Source organism: Geotrypetes seraphini, chromosome 5, assembly GCF_902459505.1.
Source record: "Geotrypetes seraphini chromosome 5, aGeoSer1.1, whole genome shotgun sequence".
Classification (NCBI taxonomy): Eukaryota; Metazoa; Chordata; class Amphibia; order Gymnophiona; family Dermophiidae; genus Geotrypetes; species Geotrypetes seraphini.
In genome coordinates this window covers 268621170-268639349 of record NC_047088.1, presented here as the reverse complement: position 1 = coordinate 268639349, position 18180 = coordinate 268621170, and the positions used below count along the sequence as shown (strand labels likewise).

At 45.4% G+C, this 18180-nt stretch overlaps 1 protein-coding gene across 3 annotated transcripts in view; it reads right to left on the bottom strand.

The window, feature by feature from the left end:
* GLB1L (galactosidase beta 1 like) overlaps window positions 1–18180 on the bottom strand; it is a 390615-nt gene that overhangs the window by 144531 nt on the left and 227904 nt on the right. For all 3 annotated transcript variants that reach the window (XM_033946517.1, XM_033946520.1, XM_033946519.1), the window contains exon 10: window positions 10932–11053. In XM_033946517.1, the coding sequence (XP_033802408.1) occupies window positions 10932–11053 (122 nt within the window). The remainder of the gene's footprint in view (window positions 1–10931; window positions 11054–18180) is intronic.

The following is an 18180-nucleotide window of genomic DNA, read 5'->3' as shown; positions in this document are numbered from 1 at the left end:
CTGATGGGCCGCCTTGGGAGCGGACTGCTGGGTGCAATGGACCTCTGGTCTGACCTAGCGGAGGCAACTTCTTATGTTCTTATGTATACATACATTTAAGCTCTCTTTGTGCTCCCTTCTTGGGTTTTCTGGGCTTCACAGTCCTTATTGTGTCTTTCACAGTATCTATTTGCGCTCCTTTTGTGTCTCCTTCATTTGCTTCAAGCTCTTCCCCCTTATCTGGGCAGATGTCTGTAGTGCCCTCATTTGGACCTCCTGTTGCCCGGGCCATCGACTGGTTGTCGACTGTCATCTTTCCCCTGATCTTTAGTTTAAATCCTTCTCAATGGCCTTCTTCATGTTACCAGCCAGCATTCTCACTCCTTCCTTGGTGAGGTGTAGTCCGTCCTTTCTGTAGTACCTGCTTCTTTCCCAGAATGCCATCCAGTTGCGCACGAAGTCGAAGCCTTCTTCTTCGCACCATTGTCTCATCCAGGCGTTGATTACTCGTAGTTCATCTTGCCTTTTTGTATCTGCTCTTGGTACTGGTAGGATCTCAGAGAAGGCCACTTTCACCTCCCTGACCTTCAGTTTTCTTCCAAGTGAGCGGAGCTGGTTCTTCATTTCTTCCCTGTCATACTTCCTTCCGCTCACATCGTTGGTTCTCACATGGATAATTACAGCAATCTCCTCTCCTCCTGCGCTGTCTATGATCCTGCTGGCCACATCCTTTACTCTATCTTCTCTTCCTCCTGCGGTATGGCTGTCCACATTGCGTAAGATGGAATCTTCAACGATGATCCCAATCTTCTCTATTTGAGGGTTCCTTGGGGGTCGTAAGTCTACATCCATGCTTTCTTCCGTGTCACAACCTCGTGCAGTCTCTCATTTCCACTGGGTAAGTGGTCACCCTCAACCTCCATATCCATCTCTTCATCCACTGTAGTGGTGCCTTCTCCCATCTCGCCTAGGCCTTCTTCCTGGGTTGTTCGGGTACAGTTCTCCAGCCCTGGGACCTCCACATGTTGCTGCTGGGCTTCCTAGATGAATCTCTCAAGTTCTTCGATCTCTTCGCCTGCACTGGATTCGCTGGCACTGGATTCCACAAGCAACTTCTCCTGTTTGCTGTGTTCTTCCTTAAAGGTGAGGAGTTCTAGTTCTCTCACTGTTCCCTCCAACAGTCGGACTTTCTGTTTCAGGCTGTCCAGCTCCCTGCATCGACTGCAAATGTATGCCCTAATCCCCGAGGGGAGGTAGTCATACATGTTGCATCCGGTGCAGAAGACTGGAAAGCCCATCTTCTGGCTTCCATGGGCAATCATTTTCTGCTTCCCTTCTGAGTTGTCTGGGCTTTTGTGAGCCTTCTCTCTCTGTCGGATGTATTTGACCTGACTTCCTGTCTGCTGGTTTGTGATGAGTGCTTGTTCTGGGTGTGTGTGTGTGCAAGACGTGATCCCTGTAGTGTGTGGCTAGGTAAAAATAAGCCTTGTAACTTACGTTTTGAGTCTCTCTCTTGGCGACCTAGCTTCCTGGCTCCTTCTTAAGGCTCCTTCTTAAGGCACTCTTGCTAAGGCAAGCGCCTTTGCCGCTCGCCTTTGCCGCGCGCCGAACGGCTGCGCGCCATTGGCTCCTCCCCTTTTAAGGGGGGAGTCTGGGCTAGGCTGCTCTGACGCAGTGGGGGTGGGCGGAGCTACCTCTCGCCGCTGCCCCTTACTTCCCAATCCCTTGCTGACTCTCCTCTGCCTCCCCTTTGCCTCCTCTCTGCTCCTCTCGCAGCTCTCCTCGGCTCCTAAGCTCCTCTCCTGCCTCTGCTCCACTCAGGACCACGCACCGTCGGCTCACCTCCTTTTAAGGGGGGAGTCCGGCCTAGGCTGCTCTGACGCAGTGGGGGTGGGTGGAGCTACCTCTCGCCGCTGCCCCTTACTTCCCAATCCCTTGCTGACTCCCCTCTGCCTCCCCTTCGCCTCCTCTCTGCTCCTCTCGCAGCTCTCCTCAGCTCCTAAGCTCCTCGCCTGCCTCTGCTCCGCTCGGCACCACGCACCATCAGCTCACCTCCTTTTAAGGGGGGAGTCCAGGCTAGGCTGCTCTGACGCGGTGGGGTTGTGCTAAATCGTTTGCTGAAGGTAGATTAATATTGTGTACGAGTTGAGTATAGCGTGTGGTGTCAAATAAATTTTTAACTAAGTTGAACAGCTCTTTTGTATTGATTCCTTTTGAACTAGTGCTAGATAAGTTGATTTTGGAAGAGTAGAATGCTTTACGTTTGTCTTTTATAAGTTGTTGAGTGGTGATTTTACAAGAGGTGCTTCAAGCCAGTATTGGATGTAGATAAGGCTAACAAAAAGAATCAGTTCTTAGATGCCCTGCCTTTCTTAGACAGTAAGAGAGAACTGCTGCTGGAACAGAAATATCTTAATACTGTAGATGGCCTTTGCCATCTACCATGTATGGTGGAAGGCCCCGGGTGCTCAAAACGATGGCTTTGCTTTATCTGCATCCAGGCAGCCGTCAAGAAAAATTAAACAGCATTCAACAAGTTCCTTGTAGTCTCCCTTGGATGTGATGCATTCATGGCTGTCCTGCTGAAAGTTGCAATTTCTTTCCAAAGGATCGCAAACATATCATTCGCAGCAACCTCATACAAATCCTGGTCTATGTATGGTTCATTTTTTTGAAATCTTATGAACACCGCAACATCTGGTCCTCAACTAAGAACATAAGAATAGTCTTACTGGGTTAGACCAATGGTCCATCAAGCCCAGTATCCCGTTCTCACAGTGGCCAATCCAGATCACTAGTACCTTGCCAAAACCGAAGGAGTAACAATATTCCAAGTTGCCAATCCAGGGCAAGCAGTGGCTTCCCCCATGTCTTTCTCAATAACAGACTATGGACTTTTCCTCCAGGAACTTGTCCAAACCTTTCTTAAAACCAGCTTCCAAGCACCAGTACCATCATAGGATGTCAACAGGCGAGCCATGCTAACTCTTGTCCTACTGATGATTCAACGAAGGTGCATGCATCATACTTCGGACCTGTATTACTTGCAGTAGAATCAGACATCAATTCCTGGTCTCATCTCCGAAGAATCCACTCACCCAGTAATGTGAGACAGGCTTCAGCTTGCTGTTTACTAGTTCCATGGCCAATTTTTAGAACTCTGAGTAACCTTTCTTCTCCGTTGCCAGTGACAAGTACTGCAATTCTGTCGACCATTTCTTTTTTTTTTTTAAGTCTTTATTCATTTTCAAATCAAAACAACAAGTGCACAAAAATACATCATACAAGTAATTCCAATATAGCACTATAATATCTAACCCATAAAATCTAATAGTGTAATAACCCCCACCAACCCACCCACCATCACATTTTCAACTAAAATAGAATATACACATGTTATATAACATATTATAACATATCTTATAAAATTATTCCCTAACTCCACCCTCCCCCTTGAGTGTGCTATATACAGCTAAGAAAGAAAAGAAAAGGAAAAGAAAAGAACTGATGACTATTCATCGCAATACTTTGCCAATGGCCCCCATATCTTTACAAAGTTATTATATGTCCCTTTTTGTATCGCTATTGCTCTTTCCATCTTAAAAATATGGCATAATGAATTCCACCAGAATGTGTGATTAAGATTCTTGTAATTTTTCCAATTATTGGTAATATGTTGAATGGCAACCCCTGTCATGACTAATAAAAGTTTGTTATTATATGACGATATTTGACTTTTCTTTCTCATAGCCATTCCGAATAAAACAGTATCATAGGAAAGCGCACCATGGTTTTCCAATAAAGAGTTTACTTGAGACCAGATTGAATTCCAAAATAACTTGATATCTTTACTTAATGGTATCTTAATGAATTCTGCTTCATTTTTTTCAATCAAGTTCCTTATATTCAACTTGATGTATTTTATCTGTTCTATGTATTACTTCTTTCCCTAATCCCTTCAAAAGTTTATGTGAAACACACTACTAACATGCTTTTGTTAAAGAGTGATAACAGTAATATTCCCTTCAAAGAGACAGATAATCTCAAGTGTCTGCGGTTAGAACCTTAGAGCTAATCATAAGGAGTAACCTACATGCAGACTATCATCGGTCCTATTCGTCTCGATGGGAATATTATTTTTAAAGAATTGTTATGTATATGTAAAATTTTTAAGAGTTTCTTTCTGTTTAAGTTTTTTTATTGAATTTTTTTTCCATTTAACAACAAGTGTCTTAAATTTTCATACAATTATCTTAACAATACACTTGATATTTTTTATAATATATTTTATATATAACATTTCTTGTCTTATTTTTCTTATGGTTTTATATATCATATAATTGTAATTATTTTTCTTATAAAGTTATACAATATATATATTGTAATGATTTTATCAATTATTATTTAAATATGAACCTTTTCCCCCTCCCTTTATTACATTATTTTCATGTAAGAATATCATCTATTATAATATTTTATTTATAATGTATGATAAAGAGAATAATTCCCTCCCCTTAACCCCTCCCCCCTCCTTCTTTATACTATTTTCTTATCATGGGAAAATGAAATTCAAATATTGCAATATTCTGTTAATGGTCCCCAAATCTTTTTGAACTTATTCATATATCCTTTTTGTGTTGCAAATGCATGTTCCATCTTATATATATGGCAAACTGAGTTCCACCAGAAATTATAGTTCAATCTGTCCCAATTTTTCCAATTATGTTTCTTTCGAATTTTAATTACAAAGTGTTCAATATAGTTGTTGCCCTATATTAATTCAGTTTTCATTATTAATCAATCTTCAGTTAAAGCAATACTTAGCTTGGGTGAAGGTTCTCTACCCAGCCATATCAATCCGGAGACGATATTGTCAACCCTTTTTGGTTATGGCTGCCAGACAACTAAGTCTAGGTCGGCCCACCTTCTGCCCTTTCCCCTGCTTAAAAAAAGCCTCTTTTCGCTCTAGGTGTTCAGAGGCAGGGTAAAGGCCTAAGCTGGTTTTAGATACGTCTAAAACCAGCTTTGATTATCAGTACTTGGACAATCTGTCTTTTTGATCGTTCAAGTACTGACTTAGAACAGTTTTTTGCTTTGACTATCGGTACTTGGACGATCTGTTTTTTTGATCATTCAAGTACCGACTTAAGCCATTTTTTGAACTTTTTTTTTTTTTTTTTTTTTTAATTATGAGCCCCATGAGGTATAGGGATGGTCTATGCTTCATCTGGTGAGACTGATAGTACAGAATATAGAAACTGATGCTTATAGAAAAGCATAGGAAAATAGAAAAGTTTTATGATCTTTCTTAAAAATTTGTAAAGAAGTTCGAGGTTACTAGGAAGAGCGTTCCATAATTCTGGATCCTGAACAGAGAATATTGAGTAACGAATTGAATCAAGAAATATTTCTCTAAAAGTAGGAACAACTAAGCGATTGTGATTTAGGGATCTTAGAGTTCGAGATGGAGTGTAGGGTGTCAGAAATTTACTGAGACATAATGGTGTGTCTGAGGAGCAAATTTTGAAAACTAATAATAGAATTTTGTATGCAATTAGATATGATATCAGTAACCAGTGTGCCGATTTAAATAAGGGTGTTAAATGATCATATTTTTTGTGACCAGTATTTTGAATTAATTGGAGCCTTTTGAGTTCTTTAACTTGTATGTTCTTATATAATGAGTTGCAATAGAGAAATAAAGTGACGATGAGAGCTGAGAGGTCGTGTTTCAAGTTTATTGTATATTTGGTTAATCGCTTACTCAAATTTCTAAGCGATGTACATATCTTTAAAATTACAAATAATGCAGGGGACAACAAAAACAAAGACACTAAACAAACATAACAAATTATTGATTAGCAGTATAAACAGTAAAAACGAAGGGAAAGAATGGGTAGAGAAATACAAATTGCTGATAGAAAAGAGAACAATTATGGTAAAAAACAGTAGGGGGGAATAAACGATAACCTTAAAAGAGGTTATGGAAATAAACTAGAACTCCTAGTCGAGTTTGTTGTTTGTTTTTTTTAAGTATCAAAAGCATCTTTAAAAAGAAAGCTTTTTAGTTTGCTTTTAAATTTATCTAAGTTGTTTTCTTCTCTTAGATAAATAGGGAGGGAGTTCCATGTTTGAGGAACTGTGACAGAAAAAATAAAATGCCGCCATGTTCTCTTCAACTCATGGGTCCCATGTCGTTTCATCGCTAAATAAGTTTGATTTTTGCTCTTCAGGATTCCACTCCTACACTACCTTAGCACTCCTATGCCAGGTCTTGGCAAGTGGATTTACAAATGGAGCTTTCTGAACAGACATTTAAAACATTTGTTTTGGCAATTCGCAAGACAACAGATAATGTAGTGTGTTGGGAACTACAGTACAAGTTCGCTTTGCGCCTCTATATTTCGCCTTGAAAGGCTGGACTTCTTGGTTATGCTGCTAGTGCCTGTTGTCCTAAGTGTGGAGCAGTTTCTGCCTCTCTGGGTCAAAGGACAGTATTTGCGAGCACATCGAGGGAAATGGCCTACTGAGAACAAGCCAGCATGGATTCTGTAAGGGAAGGTCATGCTTAACGAACCTTCTGTACTTCTTTGAGGGAATAAGCAGTCGGGTGGACAATGGGGAACCTATAGACATCATTTACCTCGATTTTCAAAAGGCTTTCGACAAGGTGCCACATGAAAGGCTGCTTAGGAAGCTGTGGAACCACGGGGTGGGAGGGGATGTGCACAGATGGATCGAGCACTGGTTGTCGGGTAGACTGCAGAGGGTCGGAGTAAAGGGCCAATATTCTGACTGGCGGGGAGTCACGAGCGGTGTGCCAAGGGATCGGTGCTGGGGCCGTTACTCTTCAACATATTTATCAATGACCTGGAAAAGGAGGCAAAGTGCGAGGTTATAAAATTTGCAGACGATACTAAACTGTGCGGCAGAGTTAGGTCCAGGGAGGAGTGTGAGGACCTACAAAGGGACCTGGACAAACTGGAAGACTGGGCAAACAAATGGCAAATGCGCTTTAACGTGGAAAAATGCAAGGTCATGCATATAGGGAAAAAGAATCCATTGTTCAACTACAAATTGGGGGGGGCATTGTTGGGAGACAGCAGTCTTGAGAGAGACTTGGGTGTGATGGTGGATAAATCACTGAAGCCATCTGCACAGTGCGCAGCAGCCTCGAAAAAAGCCAACAGGATGCTGGGCATCATAAAGAGGGGCATAACAACCAGGACACGGGAAGTCATCATGCCATTGTATCGAGCGATGGTGCGTCCACATCTGGAATACTGCGTTCAATATTGGTCGCCGTACCTCAAGAAGGACATGGCAGTACTTGAGAGAGTCCAAAGGAGAGCAACGAAACTAGTAAGAGGGCTGGAACACTGCCCATACGCTGAGAGGTTGGATAGGCTGGGGCTCTTCTCTCTGGAAAAAAGGAGGCTCAGGGGAGATATGATAGAGACCTTCAAGATCATGAGGGGCATAGAGAGGGTGGATAGGGACAGATTCTTCAGGCTGAAGGGGACAACAGGTACGAGGGGGCATTCGGAGAAACTGAAGGGAGATAGGTTCAAAACAAATGCAAGGAAGTTTTTTTTCACGCAAAGGGTCGTGGACACTTGGAATGCGCTACCGGAGGAAGTGATCAAGCAGAGTACGGTACAGGGATTCAAACAGGGATTGGACGAATTCCTGAGGGATAAAGGGATCGTGGGATACTGAGGGAGGAGCTGGGATGTAACACAAGTATAGAAAGCTAACCAGGTAATAAGTATAGAAACCCAACCAGGTCGTGCATGCGCAAGACCAGAGGGTTAGGACTTCGATGGGAAGATAGGACTTCAATGAGAAACCAAGGTGGCAAGGGAGCCCCTTCTAGTGATTCAGACAGGTCGTGACCTGTTTGGGCCGCCGCGGGAGCGGACTGCCGGGCAGGATGGACCTATGGTCTGACCCGGCGGAGGCACTGCTTATGTTCTTATGTTCTTAAATGGTCTGGACTTGCTCTTTTATACAACACTTTTGGCAGCGCTTGCTTTGTCAAATATCTGCCTTGTGGGGATGTGGTGTTAAACTGGACTCTGGTATCTTATCTGATGTCTTTTCCCTACAAAAACCTATACCCAGAGGTTACAACTTCTTTTTAAAGAGGGTGACTTTGTTGGGGAAAAGTTCATACTGCTGCGCTGGTTGGATGTGACAGGTCCTTCTGTGCAGCAGTGGAAATTACAAATGATCTCTTTGATTAAGCTGGAACGTACCTAGATATCAGATTTGGCTTCTGTCCCTGGGAGATACTTTTAGCGCACCTGGGGTACATTTTGGTCTTCTTTCTCTCCTAGGAATTGGAGCCACATCTTGAATTTTTTGCTTGGTTTTCCTACATCTCTTGTGGTAGTTATTGTTTGTTTGTAAATCTGGATCTGAGAAGGGGGTAGGAGAGGCTTGGGAGGGGGGGGAGGTTTTTGTTAAAACTGAAAACTTTTTATGAGTGATCTGTTGCTTGTTTCTTTTGTTCTTGAGTCACCTCTTTGTTTATACTGTATCTCTGTTCCTTATGCTTTTTGTCTACTCAATAAAAAAAGATTAAAACATAATGAGTTGCAATAGTCTAAATGACTAATGACAAGAGCATGAACCAAAACGTTAATAGCAGAAGGTTGAATACGTCACATTCTTGCACGCTGCTAAGTTTCGAAGACCTTGAACATGGCCAGATGAGCTGCCTCTTTCAAAGTAGCCTTTTATAAATGTGTAAGTACATCATCAATTAAAGAACATCCCTATTGATTGGAAGATGTCAACGGGAGAGTTCATCAGTGCCCTTCCCTAGCAGCCATACTGGAAGATGTCAACTGGAGAGTTCATCAGTGCCCTTCCCTAGCAGCCATACTTTAGCACTGCTTTTAGTCTCTGACATTCTTACTTCTTAGATTTTATCCTAAAATGTGACATCAACTTGATTTTCGACTGCCTATTTATCACTAAACTAACTTTTTGCTTTCCAGCAGTACTAGTACTTATGTTCTTATGAAGTTTATAACCACATTACCATATTTTTATAAATAGCCAGCCGCATTATGAGGATATTTGTAGGAATATGAGAGTCCTCTAAATTTGTCCCAAACTACTTCAAATTTTAACCATATCTTATCTACATGAGGTCGAACATATTCAGACTTGTGGAGGCATGTTCTGATGAGGTTGAATTTTTACCATCGTCTTATTGACCATCCTACCCTGCATAGTGTATTAATGCAAATGCAAACACGGTACCCTAGCCAAGAAGCTAGGAGGCCAACAAAAATCACTGTGGAGTCCATCTGAAGTTGTATTTAAAATCCATTACAGATTTCTTTGAAAACCATAGTAACATAGTAGATGACGGCAGATAAAGACCCGAATGGTCCATCCAGTCTGCCCAACCTGATTCAATTTAAATTTTTTTTTTTTTTTTTTTCTTCTTAGCTATTTATGGGCAAGAATCCAAAGCTTTACCCGGTACTATGCTTGGGTTCCAACTGCCGAAATCTCTGCTCATCTACACCCTCCCAGCCATTGAAGCCCTCCCCAGCCATTGAAGCCCTCCCCTGCCCATCCTCCACCAAACCACTCTCAATTGACTCCCCAGTCATTAGTAGCAGTACAGAAGCTTACAATAAAGATAAAGATATGCATAGTTCATTGCTCTGACAAGTTCTGGCAGCCTGGAGAGCTCTGTTTACATTTTCTCTTATACAGGTTTCGTCGATTTCACCAATTTGTGAGAACTAATCTCCTGACCTGTGAGAATGTTTGTTACAGGTAAACAACTTTGCTTTTTCACTGCCATTTTTTGGGGGCGGTCAATGCAGAAAGCTACCAAAGGACAGAAACATATAGTTAACAACTGGTCTATATGTTTGTTACTGGCTGCACAATGCAGAAAGGGTTTCAGTGCTGACATTAACTCACACAATATATTAAAATGTATAGTAAGAAGGCTATTTAATCCACAGCAACGTAGAGAAGCTTTTTATTCTCTGGGCTGATGATGAGATGGTACAGAAGGCTTAGTTGAGGGGATTTTAATGCTCTCCAATCCAACCCCTTCTCTCTGAGAGGGAGGGGAGGGCAGGGCAAATCAGGGGGACTGCTAGACTACTATGGATTTTGCTATTGTTGAGGAACATGCAGATGGCAGCTTGTAGTTGTGGTTATTTTGTTTGTTTTTTTAAACATCACCCTTCTGCTCATGCACTGACAGGAAGGGGGACATTTTTGCAATTAGCTGTGGATTTCTGCCTCCTTTTTCAATTGCTCATTGCTCAGTAGAAGCCACCTGATGAGCCCTTAGGTGAAATCAGTTAGTTTAGCAGGGTTTAAAAAAGGTTTGGATAATTTCCTAAAAGAAATGTCCATAGGCCATTATTGAGATGGCTTAAGCAGCATAAAAACTGTTTTACTACTTCAGATCTAGCTAGGTACTTGGGACCTGGGTTGGCCACTGTTGGAAACAGGATACTGGGCTTGATGGACCTTCAGTCTATCCCAGTGTGGTAATACTTATGTTCTTATGCAGCCCTTTTGTTTGCTGGTAACTTAAGTCTATTTTTGCTTTGCTGTGCTCTCAAATTGCTCATACTCATTCAGCATGTCACTAGCATTTATTCATTGCTGATCAAAATTTTCCATGTGTTTGCTGGTATCTGCCTCCAAAAATAGATACTCTCTTCTCTGTACAAAATATACACAATACCCTCCAGTAGAACAACAGTAAATAGTATTAAAGTCAGTTGGCTGCTAAAATAAAACCAAAAATAAGTGGAAAATGTTGCTGTCATTAACTCTCTTCTCTGTGCCAAACTCCTATCCTGGCATCTGCCTCTGTTTGACACCCCAGCCCTGCATGCCCTCAAGCACCTGTACACCGATACCTGGTGCTTTTTCCTTTTCCACACCAGCTGCCTCCTTACATGTTAACATTGGCTCCAATCTCCAGCATGTCATAGAGTGTCTGTGTCACCTTCTCTGGGCTGCTGGTAGAGTGATTGCTTCCCCAGTAATCCAGCCAGCCAGTATAGTATTCCGAGTTTACCTAAACACCAACAAGAGTTTACATGTATGTACATTTAAACAAAGAATGAAAACCAGTAAGATGTAACCAGAACTCAAAAAGCACAGTTACTTACCGTAACAGGTGTTATCCAGGGACAGCAGGCAGATATTCTCTACATGTGGATGATGTCACCGACGGAGCCCCCTAAGCGGACGTTTTCGCAAGCAGACTTGCTCGAAGACCTTCAAGCTTGAGATTGGCCCGCGCATGCGTGCGTGCCCTTTCTGCCCTGCCTAGGTCATGCGTCTCCTCAGCATGTCCTCAGTTCAGATAGCTAGCAAAGAAGCCAACCACGGGGAGGTGGGTGGGTTGCGAGAATATCTGCCTGCTGTCCTGGATAACACCTGTTACGGTAAGTAACTGTGCTTTATCCCAGGACAAGCAGGCAGCATATTCTCTACATGTGGGAGACTTCCAAGCTAACCAGAATGGGATGGAGGGAGTGTTCGCAATTTCAGGAGAATAGATTTTGCAAAACGGATTGGCCAAAATGGCCATCATGCCTGGAGAAAGTATCCAGACAGTAGTGCGAGGTAAATGTATGAACCTAGGACCAAGTGGCAGCCTTACAGATTTCCTCGATGGGAGTCGAGTGGAGAAAAGCAACTGACGCCGCCATCGCTCTGACCTTGTGGCCTGTGACTCGACCCGGCAGGGAGAGACCAGCCTGAGCGTAACAAAAAGAGATACAAGCGGCCAACCAGTTAGAAATGGTCTGCTTAGAAACAGAGCGACCCAAACGATTGGGAGCGAAAGAGAGGAACAGCTGGGGAGCAGAACGATGAGGAGCGGTATTGCTTCAAGTAGAAGGCCAGCGCACGCTTACAGTCAAAAGAATGAAGAACAACTTCTCCAGGGTGAGAATGGGGCTTTGGAAAAAACACAGGAAGAACAATAGATTGATTGATGTGAAAATCAGAAACAATCTTAGGCAAGAACTTAGGATGATGATGGAAGACAGTGAAAGGTAGGTCCGCCACCAAGGCTTGAAGCTCACTGACCCAACAGGCAGAAGTGAGAGCAATAAGAAACACAACTTTCCAAGTAAGATATTTCAAGTGAGTTTGCGCTAGCGGCTCGAACGGAGGGTTTTTTTTGGGGTTTTTTTCAGTTCAAAATTTTTATTAAGTTTCCAAAAAACACAATACAAAGGATAACAAAAATACAGTAGAAAGTATATGGTCCATGTACAGAAAACAAATACGGTGAAATCCTGGATCAAACAGTCAAGTAAGTATTGAAAATTATCGGTAACAAAAATTTCAATATCAAAGGCAGTGCAGCACAAAACATATCAGGTTCCAGCGTCATCAGAGATATATAAATATAGTGAGGAGATATAATATCAAGTTACGTATTCAAACAGTATTGGTGTATAGGAGACCAAACATTCTTATACTTTACAAGGGTGTTTCTTTTTTCTGCTATCACCTGTTCGTATTTACCATGTAGGCATACAGTGTTCCACCATGCATGATATTCTACATTATCTAAGTGTTTCCATCCAAAAAGAACATTTTGAATTGCCAGCGACAGCATAACTGTGAGGAGGTGACTCTTATACTTATCTAGAGGAGTGGTCAAACCATGAGACATTAGTATGAGAATTCTGAGAGTAAGTGGCTCTGAAATGGCTAAGATTAAACTTATGGTGTCCCACACCTTATTCCAGTAAATGGCGAGATGTTTACAGTTGAATAGCAAGTGTTCCAAAGAGCCATCATCACTATCACATGACCAGCATTTAGATGAAGAAGATGGTCTATTTTGTTTGACAGCTGAGGAGTCCAGACAGCACGATGTAGCAGGAAAAATATGGATTGTAACACCGAGGCCGATCTGATGGATTTATGAAATGTTAGCCATATAGCATTCCAGTCGATTGCATCAGAAGGTAAGTTTAGAGTATGTTGCCATTTGATTTCATAAGACAGAGGCTCCTTAACAGAGGTCGCTTGGATCAACTTGTACCAGACGGAAGCTTTATATTGGAACACTGAGGACTTGTCCAAAAGTCTACTTAAGCTCGGTGTATCTACCAAAGATTGTATCAATTGAGGAAGGACCATGTTAAGATCCCAAACCACCGGAGGAGGTTTAAGGGGCGGATGAACGTGAAAAAGTTCTTTCATGAAGCGGGAAACCACAGGATGAACATAGATAGGCTTCCCGTCAATCGGCTGATGAAAAGCAGCAATGGCACTAAGGTGGACTTGAACCGAAGAGGACTTGAGCCCAGCACCAGACAAGTGCAACAGATAATCCAGGACAGCAGACAAGGAGGCAGATAGAGGCTCCAGCTGCCGAGTAGCACACCAGGAAGAAAAGCGGGTCCACTTCTAATGGTAACAGTGGCGAGTGGACTCCTTCCGAGACGCCTCCAGGACATCCAGCACAGGCTGGGAGAGCTGGAACGAGGGCATTAAGTCTTGAGGAACCAAGCTGTTAAGTGCAAAGACTGGAGGTTGGGATGAAACAGAGAACCCCGACTCTGTGTAAGCAGAGAAGGAAAGGAGGTAGAGGAATAGGCTCCCTGGCACTGAGTTGCAACAGAAGGGAGAACCATGGCTGTCGGGGCCACCGAGGAGCTATTAGAATCATGGTGGCACTCGTGGACTTGAGATTGACGAGAGTCTTGAGAATCAGAGGGAATGGAGGAAACGTATACAGTAACTCGTTCATCCAATCCAGAAGGAAGGTATCCGCCTCGATCCTGAGAGGGGTGTAAACCCTGGAGCAGAAGCGGGGCAACTTGTGATTGAGGGGGGACGCAAACAGATCGACGTCCAGAGTCACCCAACGAGCAAACACCTGACGCAGGGTCTCGGAGTGGAGTGACCACTCATGAGACTACAGAAGACGACTCCACCTGTCTGCCAGACAGTTCCGCTGGCCCTGAATGTAGACAGCTCGAATGAATATGTTGCGGCGGATGGCCCAATCCCAGACCTACACTGCCTCCAGGCACAGGGACCTGAACCCCGTGCCCCCCTGTTTGTTGATATAATACATGGTGACCTGGTTGTCCGTGTGAACCAGCACCACCTGGTCGAGAAGCAGGTGACAAAAAGCCTTCAGAGTGAGGAAAATCACTCGAAGCTCCAGAAGATTAATGTGACAAAGGCGGTCAGCACGGGACCAAAGACCCTGGGTGCGCAGATCGTCCAGATGGGCTCCCCAAGCATAGGTCGACGAGTCCGTCGTGAGGACCTTTTGCAGAGGAGGAGCATGAAACAGAAAACCTCTGGAAAGATTGGAAGAGAGCATCCACCAACGGAGAGATCTCTTCCACTAAGGAGTCACGACAATGTGTCGAGGGAGATGATCTCGATCCTGGTTCCATTGAGACGCCAGAGTCCATTGAGGAATACGTAGGTGAAGTCTGGCAAAAGGAGTCACGTGAACCGTGGAGGCCATATGACCTGGGAGGACCATCATGAGTCAAGCTGGTGCCGAGGGCAGATGGGTCACCATTCGACACAAACAGATAAGGGCCTCCTGACGAGGCCGAGGCAAGAAGGAGCGGAGATGAACCGTGTCCAGGACCACTCCGATGAACTCAAGAGACTGAGACGGGTGGAGGTGAGACTTGGTAAAATTTACCTCGAAGCCGAGACTCTGAAGGAGCACGATGGTTTGATTCGTCGCTTGCAGGACTTTGTCGCAAGAGGATGCTTTGATCAACCGGTCGTCAAGGTAGGGAAACACCTGCATGTCGCGGAGAACCAGGGCCGCAGCTACCACAACCAGACATTTCGTGAAAACCCTCGGAGAGGCCGCCAGGCCGAAGGGAAGAACACGATACTGGAGATGGAGATCCCCCACCCGGAATCTCAAATACCGGCAAGAGGTCGGGTGTATCGGAATGTGCGTGTACGCCTCCTTGAGGTCCAGTGAGCACAGCCAGTTCCCCTCGTCCAAGAGGGGATACAACGTGGGAAGGGTGAGCATTCTGAATTGTTCCTGGACCAGAAACTTGTTCAGAGCACGGAGGTCCAGGATCGGACGTAGATTCCCCGTCTTTTTGGGTACCAGAAAGTATCGGGAATAAAATCCGGAGTTCCACTGTTCCGGGGGAACCTCCTCGACTGCCCGAAGGAGAAGCAGGGCCCGAGCTTCCTGCAGAAGGAGAGGGAGCTGAGACTGAGCATAAGGAAACTCTCTTGGAGGCATGTCCGGGGGTACGCGACTGAAGTGGAGGGAGTACCCCTCCCGGATGATAGACAGCACCCAACTGTCGGTGATAAGACTCTACCACTGGGCATAGAAATGATGGAGACGACCCCCGATGGGGAAGGAGGAAGACTCCAGAATGGAAGCCCGAAGGCTCGGACTGGAATTATCAAAAGGATGGCCTGGTCTTCGCCGAGGCCAGTGGCTGAGTCTTAGGTTGACGTAGCTGCTGCTGCAGGGGCCGTTTTGCAGGAGGCCTCGAGACAGCAGGAGTGGATTTTTGCGGGTACCTCCGGAGAGGAATTTTATATTGGCGAGCCGGAGGAGCCTTCGGCTCAAGTTTCACCAGAGACGCTAAGGACCGCTTGTGGTCCAAGAGGCGTTTCGTGGCAGCTTCAATGGAATCATCGAAGAGTCATGACCCATACACGGGAGATTGGCCAGGCGTTCCTGCAGATTCGGATACATGTCCACAATCCGGAGCCAAGCGAGGCGACGCATGGCGATGGCAAAGGCTGTAACTCTCGAGGACAATTCAAAAGTGTCGTAAAAGGCCTGAAACATATACAGGCGGAGTTGGGAGAGGGTCTCCTCGAGGAGACGAAACTCCCGACGCCGAGGCTCTGGAACGGCCTCTCGGAACGAACGGAGGACATCGACACAGAACCGGAGGTAGGAAGTGAAGAAGAAGTTGTAATTAAGGACACGGTTCGCCATCATCAAATTCTGATAAAGGCGGCGACCAAATTTATCCATTATGCGGCCCTCCCTGCCCTGAGGGACAGCAGCGTAAACCTTCGAGGGGTTCAATTTCTTCAAGGAAGACTCAACCACCAAGGACTGGTGGGAAAGCTGAGCACTTTCAAACCCTTTTACCGGGACAGTCCTGTAACGGGACTCCAACTTGGAAGGAATAGCCGTAACAGCATACGCTGTTTCCAGGTTCTGGAGAAATGTCTGCCGGAGAACCTGATGCAACGGGAGGCGAAGCGCCTCATAAGGCATGTTGTCAACTCCCAATTCCGCCAGGTATTCCTGAGTAAAGCGGGAGTCGGACTGAAGATCTAAGTTCAGAGCTCTGCGCATGTCAGAGCTGAAACGAGAAAAGGAGGAGGTCCGAGAAGAAGACTCATCCTCCGGTGGAGACTCCGACCGAGATCGGGGTGCAGCCGAGAAAGAGGGAGAAACCTCCCTGGAATAGTAAGCCGGGGCCTCAAAGTCCCATGAATGGGAGACCGAAGAGATTCGACTAAGGCGTGTAGGGGGCATCGAGGAACGGCCCCGTGCCAGACGGCCCGGAAAAGACCCCAGAGTCCAAGGAAACCGCTGGGGAAGCCTCGGAGAAGACGGGGTATAAGAAAATTCCCCAACCGGCTTCGAAGGAGGCCCTTGAGAAGCCGGCAAGCACCTCGAAGGGGAACAGACACTAGAATCCAATTCAAGGACAAGCATGTGTCTAGAGGGTCCTGAGGTTGGAGAACTGCCCCGACAGGGCGGAGAAGTCCTGGGCTTTTTAGAAGAGACGAGCCTCACTGCACTAGCAGGGGAAATTTTGGCCCCCGGCCTGGATCCCCAAAAAGTCACCGGAGACTCAGGAGAGGAAGACTCGCTCGAGGAAACCTGACGTGTCTTACGAGTAAGGCCTCGAGAGACGAAATGATGCTCAGGCTGGCCAGATCGCGACTGGGTCGAGATCGAGGTCAAAGGCGTTCAGGTTTGGACTAGTTGGCTTACCACCGAGGAAAACTGTGTGGTAATAATAGCCTTAAGCATGTCCTCGAACATAGGCACCGAGACCAAAGATAGGTGGGTTGGAGGTGCAGCAGTGCGCTCCTTTGGGGACGACCTCGAAGAACAGTATTCCCTACGTGAGGAGGCACGCTTAGAGTGATGTCTCGATGCTGACGAGGCAGCGCTGACATGAGACTCTGAAGAAGGCTTCTTTACCGGCACACCTGAGGAGGAAAGTGGAGACTTACCCGAGGCCGGAGTAGCAGGAGAGGCCGAGGCAGGAGCCTTCGAGGCCGACAGGGACTTCGAGGCCGAGGCACCCACCGAGGGCGCTGAGCTCGAGGCCTGTCCCACAGGATCCATGGGGCCAAGGAGTTGGAGAATCTTGGCCACCCTTCGATGAAGAGCCCGCGGTTGCAAGGTCGCACAACGGGGACATGACTCAGCGCGGTGCTCCGCACCCAGGCACTCCACACACCAACGATGAGGATCAGTGATGGAGATAACCCGGTTGCACTTAGTGCAGTTTTTAAAACCGGAGCGAGGCTGGGACATAAGAAAAAAGAGAGCTGCGGCCCCGCGAGGCCAGGTGGCCAGAGGAAGATCAGGAACCCGGTCAAAAGTATACGAACCAAAAAAAATGAAAACAGAGAAAATAAAAGACGCAAGCACAGCGACTCAAAGGAAACAAACCAAATAAGCCGCGGCGCAAGAGGGACAAAGAGAACGTGCAAAGTAAGGGAGCAGTACTTCTGGCTCCGCGGAAAACATTGAACTGAGGACACGCTGAGGAGACGCATGCCCTAGGAAGGGTGGGAGGGGCACGCACGCATGCGCGGGCCAATCGCAAGTTTGAAGGTCTTCGAGCAAGTCTGCTTGCGAAAACATCCGCTAGGGGGCTCCGTCGGTGATGTCACCCACATGTAGAGAATATGCTGCCTGCTTGTCCTGGGATAACTATAGGTTATGAAATTTGTTCAGTAGTAGGCACTATGAGACAATAAACACCATCTTCTTTCTGTTAGTCCCTGGAGGATTCAGTACGTTAGGTGTTCAATCCCTTCCCGCAATCCTAACACTTGCAGTTGCAGAAATCCTAACACTTTTCTGAGCACATGCTTCTCCCACCACAGAGACAGTTAGACTCCCCTGTAGTTCAGTACCAAAGCCAAGCAACATACCTGAACAAATCCATGACAAGG